At 42.1% G+C, this 18,761-nt stretch overlaps 1 protein-coding gene across 1 annotated transcript in view; it reads right to left on the bottom strand.

The window, feature by feature from the left end:
- asb15b (ankyrin repeat and SOCS box containing 15b) overlaps positions 1-18,375 on the bottom strand; it is a 28,795-nt gene extending 10,420 nt beyond the window's left edge. Inside the window, exons 1-5 of the mRNA XM_084049862.1 lie at positions 18,293-18,375; positions 11,664-11,754; positions 10,752-10,804; positions 7,495-7,626; positions 71-235 (exon numbers count right to left, since the gene is read on the bottom strand). Coding sequence (XP_083905988.1) covers positions 71-235; positions 7,495-7,626; positions 10,752-10,804; positions 11,664-11,752 — 439 coding nt within the window. The 5' untranslated portion in view covers positions 11,753-11,754; positions 18,293-18,375. The remainder of the gene's footprint in view (positions 1-70; positions 236-7,494; positions 7,627-10,751; positions 10,805-11,663; positions 11,755-18,292) is intronic.
- Between the last annotated feature and the right edge of the window lie 386 nt (positions 18,376-18,761).

Raw genomic sequence — 18,761 nt, 5'->3', positions numbered from 1 at the left:
TGTGTCTCACGCATTATTCTTTTATACAGCCTCATGCTGGCAAGCACCTGCCCCGTGGTGTCAGTATTACCTAACAGCAGTGGAGTTTCATTCTTGCCGTTGGGGCTGTGAGGTGAAGCTCCGCGCTGCAGCAGCAGCCTGACGTTCTCCAGCAGGCCAGCGGACACGGCCAGCGTCAGCACCGTCTCTCCATCACAGGTCGGTTCCTCCAGGGTCAGATCATTAGAGATCCACACTGACACGCACACACATACGCTCGCTTTTTAGATAGCATGTGATTTAGACAGATTCATTGTTTACCAGGTATCCTATAGTTTCAATGTACAGATTCTTATTTTCATAGTGTATTGCAGTGGTTCTCAAACTTTTTCGTGCCAAGGACCCACAAATAGACACTTATTAGACCGCGGACCCCCATTTGAAAAGATAAGCCAGGGACCCCCATAAGAAGATTTTTACGGCTCTCTAGCAGTGATTTCAACCATTTTAATTTCAAGGACCCCCAGTTTGACATGCATTAGGCTACGGACCCCCATGTAATGGCATGTATGTCTCTGGGACCCCAATTCATATTGTAAATTCAATGTTAATGTAACTCTGAGAGTGTACAAATGGAACTAACGGGTCCATTTGGTTCCAATTGTACACTCTCAGAGTTACAGACCCATAAGGGTCCATTTGGTCCCTGTCCATCATTTAGCTGGGGACCCCCTGGAACCCCCTCAAGTACCCCTGGGGGTCCTCGGAGCCCACTTTGAGAACCAATGGTGTATTGTTTAGACTGATGCTAGGTTCTTGGTTTACCTGTGATCCTAGTTTACTGAGGCATGCACTCTCTGCATTCTAGGTGTTTACCTTGCTTATTGTAAGTCGCTGTAAATAAGAGCGTTTGCTAAATGCCTAAATTGTACACGCACCCATGCACGCACGCACATGCATGTGTGCCAGCACGCGCGCGCGCACACACACACACACACACACACACACACACACACACACACACACACACACACACACACACACACACACACCACAAAGGTTGCTTTAGGTCGGTAGTTACTGGTTTTGGGCCTGGCCTTAGTTTTCTTAGACAAAGAACGGGAAATATAAGACACTTTCGCACAAGAGGGCAATACACAGCAAGATGAAGAAATTGGTGTCTATGAGAAGTAAATGAAAACAATGTCAAATGCACGCTTTGCAACGTCAAGTTGTTCTACCGCAAATCAATAAGCGAAATGCACGCACATTTGAAGATGAAGCATCCCACAGAGATGCCTCAAGACACATCACAACAGCTGTCACTAGGCAAGGCACGGCAAAGCATTTCAACATGCTTTACATAGAACATTCACGTCACCTAGCGTCGCGTGCAGGTGAAACCGTGACACTATCACAAAGATACTGTAGATGATGCTCTTTTTTTGTTATCAATTGTTTTCATTATCATATCAGCAACATAATTATGTTTAAATTAATATATTTTCAACAAAATCAAGATACAAACATGTAGATGATTCTCAACCTGTGGTCCGGGGCGCACTTGGTGGGCCGTGAGGATATTGCAAGTGGGCCCCTAAATAATTGGCAAAAGAAATCCATAACATTAATATTAAAAAGAACATTTTAAAAGAAAATGTGATACCTATAAATAGAAACTTAAAGTATACTACATTAGTTCCATTGATCCAACAATCGATTGATTGATCATTAAAAGAAACATGCTCTGAAAAAGCACACAGTCCCATCTTACCACTTTACACGGCAGCCGCGTTAAGTGGTCAGATGGGTAGACTGCAAATGCTTTCAAGATTTCTGAATGGGCCCTGATCCAGAAAAGGTTGAGAACCACTGCTGTACAGTAGATATACTGTATGGGATACCAAGTCCCATCCATAAAATGTTACCACTAAACGTACAAAATCTCCACAAAAGCTTAATCAACTGTCCCAAAGCTGGCTCTAAAAGACACATGGATGGCACTCACCAATGAATATTATGTCACCACATGACCTGTGAGTAGCCTATCATTTGATTTATTTTTGGCCAGTTGATGCATGCAGCGTTATGAAGGATTATTCTGAAGTACCTATTTTTGTGCATGCTGTAGGCTACCCTTTCATTGCTTGTTATTCTGAGGAACATCTGTTCTAATGAACTTACTTTGTTGAGTAATCCTTACACACGCAGCCATGCACGCGAAATGCATGATTGTAATGTAGCTAATGAATCCGCTTGTACTGTAGGCCTACAAGATGAAGCTGTTACGCTATTACATTTATGTACCTCTTTTATGTTCAAATAATTTTCAATCCAAAATATACTGCTGCAACTGTGGTTAGGCCACATGTATGCACTTGCTTGTCGTTCATGCATTATAAAAAACTGTAATCGTTCCCATCCATCTTCAACTGCTTATCTGGAGTCAGGTCGCGGGGGCAACGGTTTCAGCAGAGACTCCCCTTTCCTCCCATCTGGTCCTTGGTCTGCCACGGGAGTAGTCCTATTGTGCGGCGGGTGTTGCCAATCTATCTATCTATTAATCTGCAATTTAATTCATCCTAGATTTCATAATAAACATTATTAGGTTTTGTATTCCCACTCTCTCTGTCTATTTCTCTTTCTCTGTATGTCAATTAGCTTCATCTCAAGCAGTGGTCTTGAGCTGAGGGGGACTTTGGGGGATACCATCTCTTTAATCTTTAATGATCTCCCTGAATTATGTTGGTGACATGGGGAGGGGTGATAAAGTGTAATGAGATAGGATACCACCTATAGGGGCACTAATCTTTTCATCTCTCTGGCCGTAACGGTGCCTGTTTTCTTATCATTTTATGACCCGTGGGGTTGAGACAATGAAGTCATAATTCTAGCATTCTTCCCATAGCTGTACCCATTGATCTTTTCCCCCTGCGATATTTTCACACCTATCATAGATATATCATATGATATCAGAGCCACAGGGTGGCAAAGTCTGGTTGCCTGTGTGTTGCCTGTGAATTCTATGACCCACTGTCTGTGGCAGAGGGGTCGTAAATAATAGGTAATATCCCCTACAGCTGTGTGCACCCCAAAGCGCGAAATCCTGCTTCAGGAACACGTTATTCCACCAGTTCCTTTCGCCTCCATCAGGCGTCCCCGGCTGACAAGGGGGAGGCAGTATAGAGACCAGGATTACTGCATGTGTTTTGTGAGGGCACCTACCCTAGGGGACATAGGGGAGAACATGCTCCTCAACATACTCCACACAGAAAGGCTCCGGTCTATCTAAGCTATCCATCCATCCATCCATCCATCTAGCTTACTTTAGTAATACTAACTAGTATCTTGTTTTTAAAAACTTTGAAATAATTTAAAATAACTTTGGCACAACCCCGATCTCATGGGTTCACTTTTTAAATTACATAAAACTCTGTGGGGCTTCAGTGCAAAAGGTATAATCGGGTCAATGGACGTACAGTTTTGAGGTATTTTTACTTTACCGGAGTATTTCCAATTTTCAGTGCTTTTACTTCTTCTTCACTACACCTCAGAGACAAATGTGGTACTTTTATTCCACTACTATTATTACAAAACATACATTAACCACTTCAGCCCTTTATACATTTGGCGCATTTTAAGATAGCCGATCTACAAGCTCAATGCGTTGCGAACGCATTGTGAGCCTGAATAGCCTCATAGTTACATTGAACAGAGCCTGAATAGTTCCAATAGGTTAAAGTGACTCCCCTGTAAAATAGCTGAAAATGATTCCAAAATTAGAAATTCCAAGAACACTAATGCTTTTTCATGGCCTAGAAAACAAACAATAGTTAAAGTTTGTCTTTGTTACATAGTATGGACAGTATATGTACAGTAAGAGTATACATCTATTGTTATAGTAAAACTAATATTAAATAAACGTATAGACAATAATACACCTTTTAAGCAAGCTTATAAAAAAGCTTATAGAAGACACTTTTTACTTCTTACTTACTTACTTATGCCTATCACTCCATTTTATGGAGCATAGGCCGTTGACTACAGTCCGCCAGAGTCCTCTATCCTGGGCCTTCTTTTCCAGCTGTTTCCATGTCAGTCCACACTACTTGATGTCAGTCTCAAGGTCCCTGCTCCAGGTGTTCTTTTGCCTTCCCCTCTTTCTTGTGCCTTGTGGGTTCCATCTAAGGGCTTGTCTCATGATGCTGGTAATGGGCTTCCAGAGTGTGTGGCTCCACCTTCTTCTCCATCCCCACCATCCCCACCTTCTTCTCTTAATCTCCTCTTCCACTGGTGGTAGACCCGCTCTCTGCCAGAGATTGCTATTGCTGATGTCTGGCCAGCGAATGGTCATGATCCTCCTCAGGCAACTGTTGATGAATGTTTATACCTTCATAGTTGTGGTCTTTGTTGTCCTCCACGTCTCTGATCCGTACAGTAGTACTGGCTTGACGTTTGAGCTGAAGAGTCTGAGCTTTGTTCGCTGGCTGATTTCTTTAGAGCTCCAAATGTGAGTTTGGATGAATGCGTCTCTTGCCTTGCCGATTCTGGCTCTGACGTCTGCATCCGTACCGCCCTGACTGTCTATGACACTGCCTAGGTATGTAAAGGCTTTTAGTTCCTCAAATGCTGTTCCCTCCAGCATCACTGGATCTCTGTTTGTTATGTTGACCTTGAGGACTCTTGTTTTCCCTTTATGGATGGAGAGGCCAACTTGTGATGAGGTGTCTGCCAGCACTCGTCTTCTCTTGCATCTGCTTTTGACTATGCGAGAGCAGAGCGATGTCATCCGCAAAGTCTATGTCATCCAGCTGTGATTTCATTGTCCACTGGATCCCGTGTCTCCTCTGTGTTGTTGTGACCTTCATTATCCAATCGATGGCTAAGAGGAAGAGGAAAGAGGACAGTAGACAGCCCTGCCTGACTCCAGTCTTCACATGGAAGCTTCGAGTGAGCTGACCTCCATGGATGACTCTGCATGTCATCCCTTCATAGGAGTTCTGAGATGTAGTGAAGTAGAAGTAAAAGTACTGAAAATTGGAAATACTCCGGTAAAGTAAAAATACCTCAAAACTGTACGTCCATTGACCCCATTATACCTTTTGCACTGAAGCCCCACAGATTTTAATGTAATTTAAAAAGCGAACCCATGAGATCGGGGTTGTACCAGAGTTATTTTAAATCAGTTTTGTATTCAACCAAATACTTTTGGTTTGTATCAACGCTGTTTAAATTCGTTTTGTTACCAATACTTTACAAGTTTTTAAAAACGAGATACTAGTTAGTATTACTAAAGTAAGCTAGATGGATGGATGGATAGATGGATAGATGGATGGATGGATGGATAGCTTAGATAGACCGGAGCCTTTCTGTGTGGAGTTAGTATGTTCTCCCCTGTGTCCCCTAGGGTAGGTGCCCTTACAAAACACATGCAGTAATCCTGGTCTCTATACTGCCTCCCCCTTGTCAGCCGGGGACACCTGATGGAGGGGAAAGGAACTGGTGGAATAACGTGTTCCTGAAGCAGGATTTCGCACTTTGGGGGGCACACAGCTGTAGGGGATATTACCTATTATTTACGACCCCTCTGCCACAGAAAGTGGGTCATAGAATGTGTGATAACACACAGGCAACCAATTACAATTCACCAAATGTTAACATCAAAGAGATAGGCTCCCCCAGACCCAGACAAAAAAAATAAAAAAAACTCAAAATTCACGATAAGAAAACAGGCACTGTTACAGCCAGAAACATCATTCTTCCACCTCAGAAACATAGCCAGACTCCACCCCACAGTCACCCTGCCAGATGCCGAAAAACTAGTTCACACCTTTGTCTCCTCAAGGCTTGACTACTGCAACACACTTCTCATTGGGATCCCTAGCAAGAGCATCCAGAAGCTCCAGTACATTCAGAACAGTGCTGCTAGGATCCTGATGAGAGTGCGGAAATATGTACATATCACACCCATTCTCCATTTGCTACACTATGGCTTCCCGTCTCCTTTAGGATAGAGTACACGGTCTCCCTCCTTACCTATCAGTGCATCCACAGCAATGCCCCCTCCTATCTAAGGAACTCCTCAAACCCCCAACCTCTACCCGCTCCACCCGCTCCCTCCGCTCTAGAAATTCAAACACACTCGAATCCCACACAACGAAGCTCTGCACCATGGGGGATCGGGCCTTCTGCTCTGGCTGTGGAATGCCCTCCCTGACCATCTGAGATTACCACAGTCCGCGTTGACACCTTTAAAAAGGGACTTTTCTTTTAACAAGGCATTTGCCTAGATGGACTCAGTGATGCCATGTGTGTTTGTTTAACTTTTTAAACTTCTTCTTAACTGTGTTTTAGCTGACCTTTGATCTGAATTTTATTCATTTCACTGTTTTATTATTATTGTTTTTTTGTTCTTGTTTTTTTTTAACATGAAACACTTTGAGATTTGTTTCAAATATAAAGTGTGTTTCAAATACAATTTATTATTATTAAATTTATTAGAGAGATGAAAATATTATGGCCCCTATAGGTGGTATCCTGTCTCATTGCATTTTATGACCCCTCCCCATGTCAACAACATAATTTAGGTAGATCAAACAGACAGATACCCATATGGTCGCATCAAAGAGATATGTTATCCCCAAAGTCCCCCTCAGCTCAAGACCACTGCTTGAGATGAAGCTGATTAACATACAGAGAAAGAGAAATAGACAGAGAGAGAGTGCTAATACAAAACCTAATAATGTTTATTATGAAATCTAGGACTCATTAAATTGCTGATTAATATATATATACACGTATATATATATGTATATATATATATACACGTATATATATATATACGTATACGATACGATACGATAACGTATCTACCAAAGTATATATATATCTACCAAATATATATATATATATACTATATATCTACCAAAGTGGCATTGTGCTTTAACTTGTATCTACAGACACTGGCACCTCGACAGTACCCAATTCTCGTCCCTAAATCAACTTCTTTGCAGGTGGAAATCAAACCCATCTCCCTGAACAATAAGTCTAATCTGGCTTTCATCACATACAAGAACCAAGTGAACCGGGTCGTGAAACGTTACTTATTTCACATTTTCCGGGTTCGTTTCCGTTAGCTACGGCTCCGTTTCATACTGTATAAGGCTTTCAGAACCCAAATTTGCTCAGGAGGTTGTACTAACCCAGAACTCAGCTGTTATAGACTTACTAACAATGTAAAATTCATATTCATATCGGCTGTGTACTTGGTCTGCTCTTTTTTTTTCCTCTACACCAAATCTCACATGTTGTGAGCTTGCACTGTAGATAGGCGATTTTCAGCTGGGATGCAGGGGAGTAACTGGTTAATGAAAAAAAAAAAGAAATCCTATCACACAAAGATTTGGCGGCCCCCTGTACTACCTCTGAGGACCCCCTAGGGGTCCCGGACCACCTCTTGTTGAAGACCCATCGTGCGCTATATAGCTGCAGTCCATTTGGCATTTACCATTTTACCTTGTACTACTGTATCCAGAATGTCCAGACTTCTCTGTACAGCAGCTGTGTGCAGTGGGAGCCAACCCCTGCTGTCTGTCTCTCTGAAGGCAGACACTCTGCCTGACAGCTTTAGGAGGCTGTTCACATCATCTGGGAACAGATCACACACACGGTTTAACAATTTGTTTATGTCCACACACAGGGAAAACATACAGGGACACAAATATTTTAGGTGCAGTAAAGGTTACATTCACAAACTCATGGATATGTCCTCATGATACAACAACACGCATTTCACTCAGCACTCCATGGGCACAAGTAGCGGTGGCTCCGCCACATATGGCAGCAGAGACGGCACAATACTTTGCCAGCCTTTCTGCCTCGTCTTCGGGCATCCCAAGTTGTCGAAACCCTCCAACGACCAGTCCGTGGGTATGTGGCTGGATCACCATGAGGAAACGAAGTCTTAGTTCACTGCTGCTTGGTGTTAAAGCGCTCTCTGTAGTTGTTCTCACGGGCCTGGAAGTCCACCCATTGCTATTCCGACAGCGGACGGACATACCGCTGGAAGGCCGCCAGTTCTATTGCCTCTCTTCCCGGTAGCTGTTCACAGGAGTGGCCGTCAGGTAGCGTTGGGTGTCGGTAGATTCCACCGGTGAGTAGTGTCTTCTTGTATGCAAGCTACATAGTTCTTCACAGAAGTTGCAAATGCATCCACTGCACCTACTACATTGATGATACAACGGGGCAGTTTAACATCATGCCCAACACACACACACACACGCACACGCACACGCACACGCACACGCACACGCACACGCACACACACACACACAGAGGACAACACATGCACGCACAGCAGAGGGTAGCCATAACAGATCACACATAACAGAGGGGTACACACACACACACACACACACACACACACACACACACACACACACACACACACACACACACACAGAGGGGAGCCATAACAGCGCACACAAACATAACATCACACACACACACACACACACACACACACACACACACACACACACACACACACACACACACACACACACACACACACACACACACACACGCACACACACATGCGCGCACACACACACACACACACACACACACACACACACACACACACACACACACACATGCGCACACACCACACAAGTGGCAAAAAGCCAGACACACATAAATATGCATGCCAATAGCATGCATGTGGTCATGTTTCATTATATTTCAAAACGTTTTATTTATTCTGGAAAAGACAGCTTGAGGTTACTTTCATTTCTGAAGTTGTCGAGATCACAGGCTTTACAGGAAGACACATATGAATCACAGAACCATAAAATGCAAATAAAACAAACTGACAAATTAAGAAACAAAACAAAATGTCAAAAGACAGAACAATACAACTCAATTAAAACAGTTTCAGCTTGAGACATCATGGCTAGATATCAAACTCTTCCAGAGAGGGAAAGTGTGTTGGAAGCCATTCCAAGAGCTAATGGCATCATAGGAGAAAGTTTTTATTGGCGTTTTTCCCCCTTTATTGACAATAATTATAGTGTGGAGAGACAGGAAAACCAGAGAGAGAGCAGGGGAGTGACATGCAGCAAATGGGTTGGGCGGCCGGGAATCAAAATGGGGAGTCCATGTGGTATGTGGCCTAAATTTCATAATTTATATTTTAGGCTCTTGAGAACAATATTAACTTAATTTTACTAGCATTAAGTACCAAGATTAATACAACCTTGAGCAGGTAGGTGCTTCGCATTGTTTCCCCCGCCATCGACTATATCTTGCTAATGTTCCCCTCCAAAAATAGGGGATGCTAGAGTTCAAGTGCCTTGCTCAGGGACACTTTGACAACGTAGACAAGGGCATGCCGGTAGGTGAACCGGTGACCTTCTGACTACCAGAGGGCCCCTCTACCCACTAAGCTATGGCCGCATCATTTACCAAATGCACCATTTAAACAGGGCAATTTGGAGATGGGACAATGATTGTTTAGGTCTGTGGTTTTCAAAGTGGGGTCCGGGGACCCCCAGGGGTCCTTGATGGTGTTTCCAGGGGTCGCCAGCAAATGAGGAACAGTTTAAAATACTTGTATTCTTTGGTTATTCGAAAATAGCAGATCTACAATACAAGCTCACAACATAGACAAGCTATTTTCAAGACATCTTCAAAAACATCTTTGAAAGATTTGAACCCAAATATTCTCTTATGGGGTTTTTTAAAATGGGGGTTTGGGGCCAAAATATGGTGGTTTGGGGCCAAAAATGTGGGGGTCCTTGACGGAAATCTTCGCATTGAGATTGAGTCGGGAGAGATTTGAAAATATCCATTGAAGCTGATGTTTTTAATTGACAAAAATACATACACAGTACATGGCCATATGTAGGCTGCATATCTGTCAAAAAGATGGAACACAAACAAACCAGGTTGCTCTCTCCAGCGTCCCCATACGGAACCAAATGGACCCGTGTTCCTGTACCCTTTCGCTTGCGGACTAACAAAAACGGCCAAAATGGCAGTAAATAGTAGATTTAGAACGAAGTCAGTTTGTGTGCCTCAGTAAGGGCTTGTGTGCGTTGTCTTGTTTTTTTCTCGGTTGCTATTGGAGGCGGCGCTGTGTGTGTGTGTGTGTGTGTGTGTGTGTGTGTATGAGGAGTCAAGTGAATAGTTTGTTTGGTGGCCACGAGTCACGACCACACATTTTTTTCACGCAACAGCACCACAGACCATAGAGATACATACATTGGGCGAAAAAAGTGTTGTGGGTCGTCTTTAGATCCCATATTCTGAGAGGAATATGGGATCTAAAGCCCTCATTGGCTAACGGACCAGTCAATGAGGAAAAAGTGCAAAAGTCACGACTAGCGAGTGTAGATGTAGACCAGGTTGCAACCTGGTAAAAAAAAGAAATTGGAGCTTAATTCCATTACAGTCCTTTGAGTGTAAACTGAGTGCTACAGTATGTGTTTGGAAGAGTTAAATGTTTATGAAGATAACTGGATAAAGGTACTTTGGATAAAAAGGCGCTATGAAAATGCACCATTTAACAAATGCACCATTTAAACAGGGTAATTGTTTAGACATAACTGGAGCATACCGTTTAAAAAAAAAGAAGCTAAAGTTTCTAAAGCATGGGTCATCAACGTTTTTCAGGCCAAGGATCCCTTAGCGGAGAGAGCACCCCCCCCCCACACACACACACACTGAAACCCATCTCAAATGAATTCTTTCCCCACAATTTAGCCTCTTACCTTGCTCAATGGCGGCAACTATTTTCCTATGGTCTTCACTGTTCTTTTCCTTCCTAATATACATTGAAACAGGTTTTAATATTGATTATTGTGCATAGCATTCAATTGATAGCATGCTGTTTAGGAGGGAGACCTTTTTAGTCTTGCAGGAGAAAATCAGTTTCAGCTTCACCCAGCTGATGACTGCTCCGATGGCTATGGCTATAACACCACCTACTAACACATAGCTGTGTGTGTGTTTGGCTGGGAGGCAAACCGAGGACCTTCTGTTTTGCAGGCGGCCACTTTACCCATTCAACAAAGGCCGCCCCCAATTCATAGCATTCTGTTTCAATTCATAGCGTCAGCTGTTTCAATTCATAGCATTCTGTTTCAATTCATAGCGTCAGCTGTTTTAATTCATAGCATTCTGTTTCAATTCATAGCATTCTTCTGAAACCTGTTTTTAATCTGTCTGTTGAGCATAATGTATGTCTGTTCATTATATATGTATGGTATGAATGGGCTCATCATTGAACTTGGTGAGTAGTGAGTGGGATTTCTCTTCCAGTTCGTCTAAAATATGTGACCATTTCATTTGTTTTGGTCACATTAACCTCAAGGAAATTGTCAGAATACCATTGTTTTGTTTTAGATTATTCTTTCGGCATTTGTGATTGTATTTTGATAGAGACAGTGAACAGAGCTACAGGAGAGAGATGGGATGACATGCAGCCAATCAGATCCTCGGGTGGAACTCAAACCCGGGCAAGCTGCAGGAGAGACTTATTTATAGGGCATGCGCTCTGACCAGGTGAGCCAGCAGGATGGAGTGTGCCCCTGTTCATTATATCTTTTACGTTAAATGAGGTTGGTGGCATGAGATGGGGGGCATGAACTGTAATCTGAAATGCTCTCCATACTGTACAGTACCTGTTGGCTTCTTGAGAGTCCTGAATGCTCTCCTGGATTGCAAAGTTAAAGATCTCCTCATCAAGACCTTCCATCTCACCGTCACCCATCGCTGTGGGGGAGACAAAAGGTTGATCTTTAACTCCGCTTCTGCCAAATACACAGTCTGCTGAACACAAGCAGCTCATTCTATTAATAATGATAATAATAATAAATATGGTCCCCCACTCCTTTGGGGTATATTTGTCACAGTACATTTGCACTTGAAATGTGTCTTTGCATTTACCCCATCATCAACTAAATTATTAGGAGGAGTGGGCAAGTGCCATTAATGCAGCACACAGGGAGCAGTTAGGGGTTAAGTGGGGGGGGGGCTCTCTACCCATTCAGCTATGTTCGCCCATAAGCACATGAACCCTATAGCGTCCCTATTCTAGACATGTCGTAATATGCGAAAGTTCGTTGAGCATAGCAGATCTAAGACGTGTTGTGAGCTTGTAGATCGGCTATTTTCGGCTAGTAGATTTGGTGTGTGTGTGGGTTAAAGTGGTTATGCATCATGCTAGGCAGGATCATTCCAAAAATGAAGCCACATGTTTTAGAAGCATAATCTGTCAGCAGTTTGTGTTAAGAATGCACTTTGAATTAACTCTACCTCTAACTTTATTACATGTCATGTCGCTTAGTACATCAATCAAAATGTATAGCGGTTATTTAGTGTTAATTATATTCATCTGGTGTCGTTGTCATTCTAGCAGTCATATCAGGGATTGGTTAGCCAGGGGTATGGCTACTTTCAAGTGGTCGGACATAGTGGTCCTCCATAATAGTGGTTCTCCAAATGTTTTATTTCAGGGACCCCCAGTTTGATTTGTATTTGGCCACGGACACTCTTTTTTATTCTCTGGGACCCCAATCTACACTATAAAATACTCAATGTTAATTCTGAGAGCTCTCAGAGTGAATACAGACCTGCAAGGGTCCATTTGGTTCTTCTATCAATCTCAAGCTGGGGAGCTCATGTTGAAAACCAGTGGTCTACACAAGATTCCCCATATATCATGGTACATGGTACATGGTACATGATACATGATACATGATACATGGTGTTATTGACATGATGTAAGGTATTCATATAGTAGTAAGTAGCCTTGGGAACCAATGGTACCCGAGTCATGTGGCCCATAGGGGCAGGAGCAGATCTCCTGTTTCTGTAGCATGAGGCGGCTTGATGTACAAGTACACCCCCTGGACATGACGTATTATATGACATTTTATCACATAGATAATCTTGTTGTAAAACTCTGTCAAAAGATTGGCTGCCTATATAGAAATAAAATGAGTTTCCCCATGCTCTGTAGGAAAAGGATTATCAAAGCCACATTTGTATCTATACTGGACTCAGCTCTGAAGATTATTACTGGTGACAACTACAATACTCATCATTGTGTCCTGTATGATAAGGTGGGCTGGTATTCTCTGACTGAGAGACGTTTTCATTGGCACCTCTTCATTCATAAAGCCCTGGTTGGAAAATTACCACCATATGTTTCATCCATGTTACGTCAGAAACCTTGCCATATCCTAACTCGCTCTAGCGAATGGTTAGTCCTTAGTTAATACTTTTAATTGGTTATGTTTTTATAAATCCACAGACAGACTTAACCACGTTCAACCTGGCATCCCTATTTTGGGCATGTCATTACAGGCTAATTTCTTTCAATGAAATGAAAATAGTCCAAATATAAGCTCGCAATTCGGCCACTCACAAGAGACAAGCACAGGTGCAGGGACATCAACACAAGTTAGTTGGCTTTGTTAAAACATAAAATGTACTGTCCCATGGAAACTATAAGTTGTTTAATTATTTTATACTACAGTGAGCATTATCCTCCCTTCTTGTGCCTCACGTGGCAATCAGTAACAGCCCTTTAGATGCTGAGTATTAGAAGCTATACAGTATGTTCACCATATTCTTTCAATTTCCTGAGCATGTCACTGTGAATGAGTCAGGGGTGGCCCAGTTGTTACATCTTCCAGACGCAGAGAAAACTAACAGCCTTTTTCATATATATATATATATATATATATATATATATATATATATATATATATATATATATATATATATATATATATATACAGTATGTGTGTGTATATATATATATATATATATATATATATATATATATATATATGTATATGTATATGTATATATATATATATATATATATATATATATATATATATATATATATATATATATATATATGAAAAAGGCTGTTAGTTTTCTCTGCGTCTGGAAGATGTAACAACTGGGCCACCCCTGACTCATAATCCTCCTATAATTCTACAAAGCTTTGTGTGGTGAGCCCAAAAACTCTTCTGCCCGTTTCTCCTCAGTGGCTGGAGCAATTGCTCTGCATTTGCACACATTTGCACACATTGACCATTACCATGTGCATGGAACAGCAAAGCCTGTTTTTCACTTTCCCCAAATGGCAGCTGTTTATTAGCGTTTTTGTGTTCGCTGGCTCCCGGGTTGCCAGATCATGTGCGCATATCCCCTCACGGGTATGGTCTAGTTAGTTATAATTAGTTATAATAACTCAAATACTCATAATGCTTTGTAACGCTGTTTCTCAACCAATGATCCATGGCCTACTTCATGGCATAATTAACCCTGCAGGTCTATAAATGAATGAATGAATGAATTGTACCATCAAATTTAAGAAAACTAGACCATACCCGGTCGACGCATCCGTGGGGGGATATGCGCACATGATCTGGCAACCCGGGAGGCAGTTCGTCCCATAGCTGGGCAGCCCCGTAACCATGGCGACAGTGTTTTACACAAAAACGCTAATAAGAAGCTGAGATTTGATGAAATTGAAAAACAGGCTTCACAGTTAAGTTCAGATGGTAATGGTCAATGGCTGTGTGCAAAATCAGAGCAATTGGTCCAGCCCCTGAGGAGAACCGGGTAGCTTCACCTACCACTACAAACAGACAGACAGAGGTTACTAGAATTATAGTAGGATATTTGAATTAATAGGAATGGTGTGGGGGGGGAAAGCTTGAAATGAAATAATGACTCTTAAGGGTTTGATATGATTCGTTGCATGATACTACGCACAGCAAATTATAACTGAAATATGCAAGTGGTCCAGAGCTAAAGAAAAAAGGTTGAGAACCACTTATCTTTTCCTAACCCACGGTTACCCTTTCTAATCTGTTCCCTTTATTAAACTCGTCCATTATACTGATTTATAACTTATGCAAGTATGAGTGAGCCGACACATTTCCTAATAATGATGACAGGCAATCCAGTACACGTCCCCTTATTGAGTTTCTATGGATTCTAGATCCATTCTTTCTGTGGAAGTTCTTGATCTCCTACTTCACAGTAACTGACAATGTGACTGACTAGCACTTCACTGCGGCCTTATGCCGTTAAGGAATGTGCTTATCCTGATGTGGAATATTGCAAAGGTTACTCCTCTGTCAAAAAAAAAACAGTAGGGAGCCATTTGCAGGTCCAAACAGTAGACCTATCAGCATTTTACCTGTCTTGAGTAAGATTCTGGAGGGAATTATGTTCAAGCAGATCCAGCAATATCTTGCAGAAAACTACATTGACTCAGATCTACAGCATGCATACAAAGCTTTCAAATATTGAGACAATTCAGTGTGGAATTTCTCAGGGAAGCTGCGTATAGGCCCTCCTCTCTACTATATTTTTGTAAATGATATGCCATATTTATTTAAAAAGGGCAGGACTGGGGATACAACTATACTGTATTTATCGTCAGAGAGCATTGAATACGTTATAAGGTGCTTCAACTAGGGGTTCTGAATGCATCATGGAAAATAAGCTGAAGTTGAATCTCTTAAAAACGAAATGCATGGTAATAGGCTCTAAATGTGCTCTCAGGACAGATCAGAAATTAAGCCTCTCTTTGCAGGATGCTACTATTGAGCAGGTTAAAGAAGTCTAACCGTTGGGTGTCACTATTGACGAAACACTGTCATGGTCCACTCAGATTAATAATACATTGGTGAGAATGCGGCATCTCTGCCATTAGAAGGAGTGCTCATCTGCTAATTAACACAACAATTAGACTAGTCATACAATCTCTGGTTCTGTCAAATCTGGACTACTGTCCTATTATCTGGTCTAGTGCATCAAAGCAAGATCTTATTCAACTTCAGCTTGCTCAGAACAGAGCTGCAAGACTAGCACTTAACTGCTGAGGAGTAGTGTGGATGTTATGCATGCCAGGCTGTCATGGATGAAGGTGGATGAGAGACTGGCATGCAGCCCTATGCTGTTTTTAAAGAACATCTATTCCTCACAGAAACTCTTCAGTTTGTTTTTACAACTATTACCAGTAAATGATAGACACACTAGACAGGCCCTAAGCTGTCACTTTACCCCTACCCAGAACCAATGCACTTACAGTAATGTAACAGAGCCATTGCATACTGGAATGTGCTACCCCCACATTTGACTCTTAACTAGAAATACATTTGGTTGCAAAAATAAACTTAAGGAAGCAATATTCAGAAAGGATTAGATTAGGTTGTTGTTATTATTGGTATTTTCGGAAAGATCAACCTGTTTGGTTTTCTAATTCTTATTTTACTTTTAATGTTTCGTTCTCTAAGTTTGTGTTTTTGTTCACTAGCATTGAACTTGTACTGCATTTTATGATTTGAATTGTGATGTTTTTTGCTTGCTACCCATGAAGAATAGTCTCCACTGCGGTGGAATAAATCCTTGCCGTTTCTTTGTCGGGAGACTGGCAGCACTACAAGATCAATCATCTCTCTGACATTGCACAAGATCGGGGAAGCAGGATTAATATTAATATATAATGCCGCATCCTTTATGTGTAAAGCCCTGATGTTGTTTCTTTGATATTTTTGGTCTGTGGTCGGGTAACTTTAATCTCTTTTGATATGGATACTGTATTTCTGGAATACAGCTGAATGCCAAAATGCACGCTGCACGCACCTTGAGTTATAATGCACAGGGTCAGGGGCCGGGGCTCATCAATTCATTCCGGTGAGACGTTTATTTTAATTTTCTGTTCGGTTGCGGGCCGGAGATTCTATTTGCCTGTTGGATACTAGGCTTTTTAGATTCTTATTGATGAGTTTTTAATAGTTTTCCCATGTGGATTTAGCCCTACTTCATTATTACGAGACATCCATGTGAGTGACACACACACACACACACACACACACACACACACACACACACACACACACACACACACACACACACAGGAGGAAGAGAGAGAGCGAGGGAGGACATTTGTGTGTAATATTTGTGTGCACGCACAGCACGCGTGTGGGTGTGTGCGTGTGTGCATGTGCGCGCGTGTGCGTGGTTACAGTGAGACAGACCATCATTCACACTAGCTGGCTAGGCTGGCTCTGTGCTCTTCCACGGCTGCTCTGAACAGCCCTGGGACGGTGGATAGATGTTCTTGTTACAGTAGGTCCAAGTAGGCCACACATTGTGAATTGACGAGTATTGCGACTGTGACCGCAAATGAGAAACTCAAAGTGGGTAGAACGTTGAGGCACCGCTGTTTACAACGCTATGCATGCAATGCAATCACCAACAGGAGTTATTACTATGGATTCACCTGCCAAATGATGAAGTTGACCAGCCCCCAGTGTGTAGGCTACTGTGCTGAAGTAGGCTACTACTGACACATGCAAGCTCAATGCCAGTGACAAGTTTTTAGAGGAGGAATGTGGTGCTGCGGGATAAGAGCTGCAGATTGTTTCCTCTCTGAAACTGCGCATAGCCTAGACTACTGGTTGGTGGAAACCCAGTTTAGTAGCTACGGAGCGCAAAATAAATAAATAATTCATCAGCAGCAGTGCGCTTTTGAATGATTCTATGATATGCATATTATGATTATGATGCACAATACTTCTGACCGCTTCCCCGATCTTGCGCAACGTCACAGAGATGATTGATCTTGTAGTGCTGCCAGTGTCCCGACAAAGAAACGGCAAGGATTTATTCCACTATAATCGCATAGTCTGACATGGTATGTCGTTAAAGACAATAAAACGTTGTGTAGTGCGTACTGGCCTTAAACAATAAACAATAAGCTAGGTAAGAGGGGCCATGGTAAAAGGGCCATATAGGACGGTTATGACTATATAGGACTGTATAGGAAACTTATGACTAAGCTCACAGTGTAGGGAGCTTGTAGATCTACTTTTTCTTTGAAAAAATGACAACACAAATCTTGTATGGGGGTCCCTGGCACAAAATATTTCCAGCTGGGGGTCTACTCTGCAACCAAATAAATACATATAAATTCGGGGGTCCTTGACATTAAATTTTTTTCTGATATGTTTGCTATTTGTGTTTGATATTATCACGATTTAAAAATGTATGTTGACTACATATCTGGTGTCCATATTTTGGCTTGTGGATCGGCTTGTAGATTGGCTATTTTATCTATTTGTCGTAAGACAAATCCAACCCTGTTTGTATAATCATTCATACAATAGAAGGCTCTGATTCATACCAGTAGCACTTGACAAGTCGTTAGTAATGCATGCTTGCGTTGCACATTAAACGTATGAGAAGGCTATGAGAAGGTTCTGCACTGTCTCACCTGTTGCCCTGTCTCCGGTCTCCTCAGAGCTTGTGTCTTTCAGCTCTCTCTCCAGCCTGCAGGCAGCTATAGAGCTAACTGTTGTGTTTGTGTTGTGTTGTGCAGTGCAGCGCAGCGAGCCCTGCACAGCATGCAGCCTGGGTTATATTTAGAGCTGACCTCTGGTAACTCACACGCAGCCATGCATGCTTGCACCGTTTCACTCTGGCCGCTGGCGCAGAAGGATCCCCTTTTTTCCCCTCGGTGACTGACTGCACCCTCACTGTGTTGAAATGCGGTGAGCCCTGCTGTGCATATACAATGGCGTAAAACAAAGTACACATTTAGTACTTAAAAAGCTCTATTGTGTATTTGTTTTCTTTGTGTGAATAAAATGTTATTTTGTCCAATCTGTATGGTAGAGTATGTTGATACAATATAACTTACAATACATTGGGGGTGGTTGTATTTGGTATCCCTGCTCGTTTAT

This window comes from Gymnoscopelus microlampas, assembly GCF_963454915.1.
Source record: "Gymnoscopelus microlampas genome assembly, chromosome: 23".
Taxonomy (NCBI): domain Eukaryota; kingdom Metazoa; phylum Chordata; class Actinopteri; order Myctophiformes; family Myctophidae; genus Gymnoscopelus; species Gymnoscopelus microlampas.
Note: the sequence above shows the minus strand (reverse complement) of the source record. Positions and strands in the feature narration are given on the sequence as shown.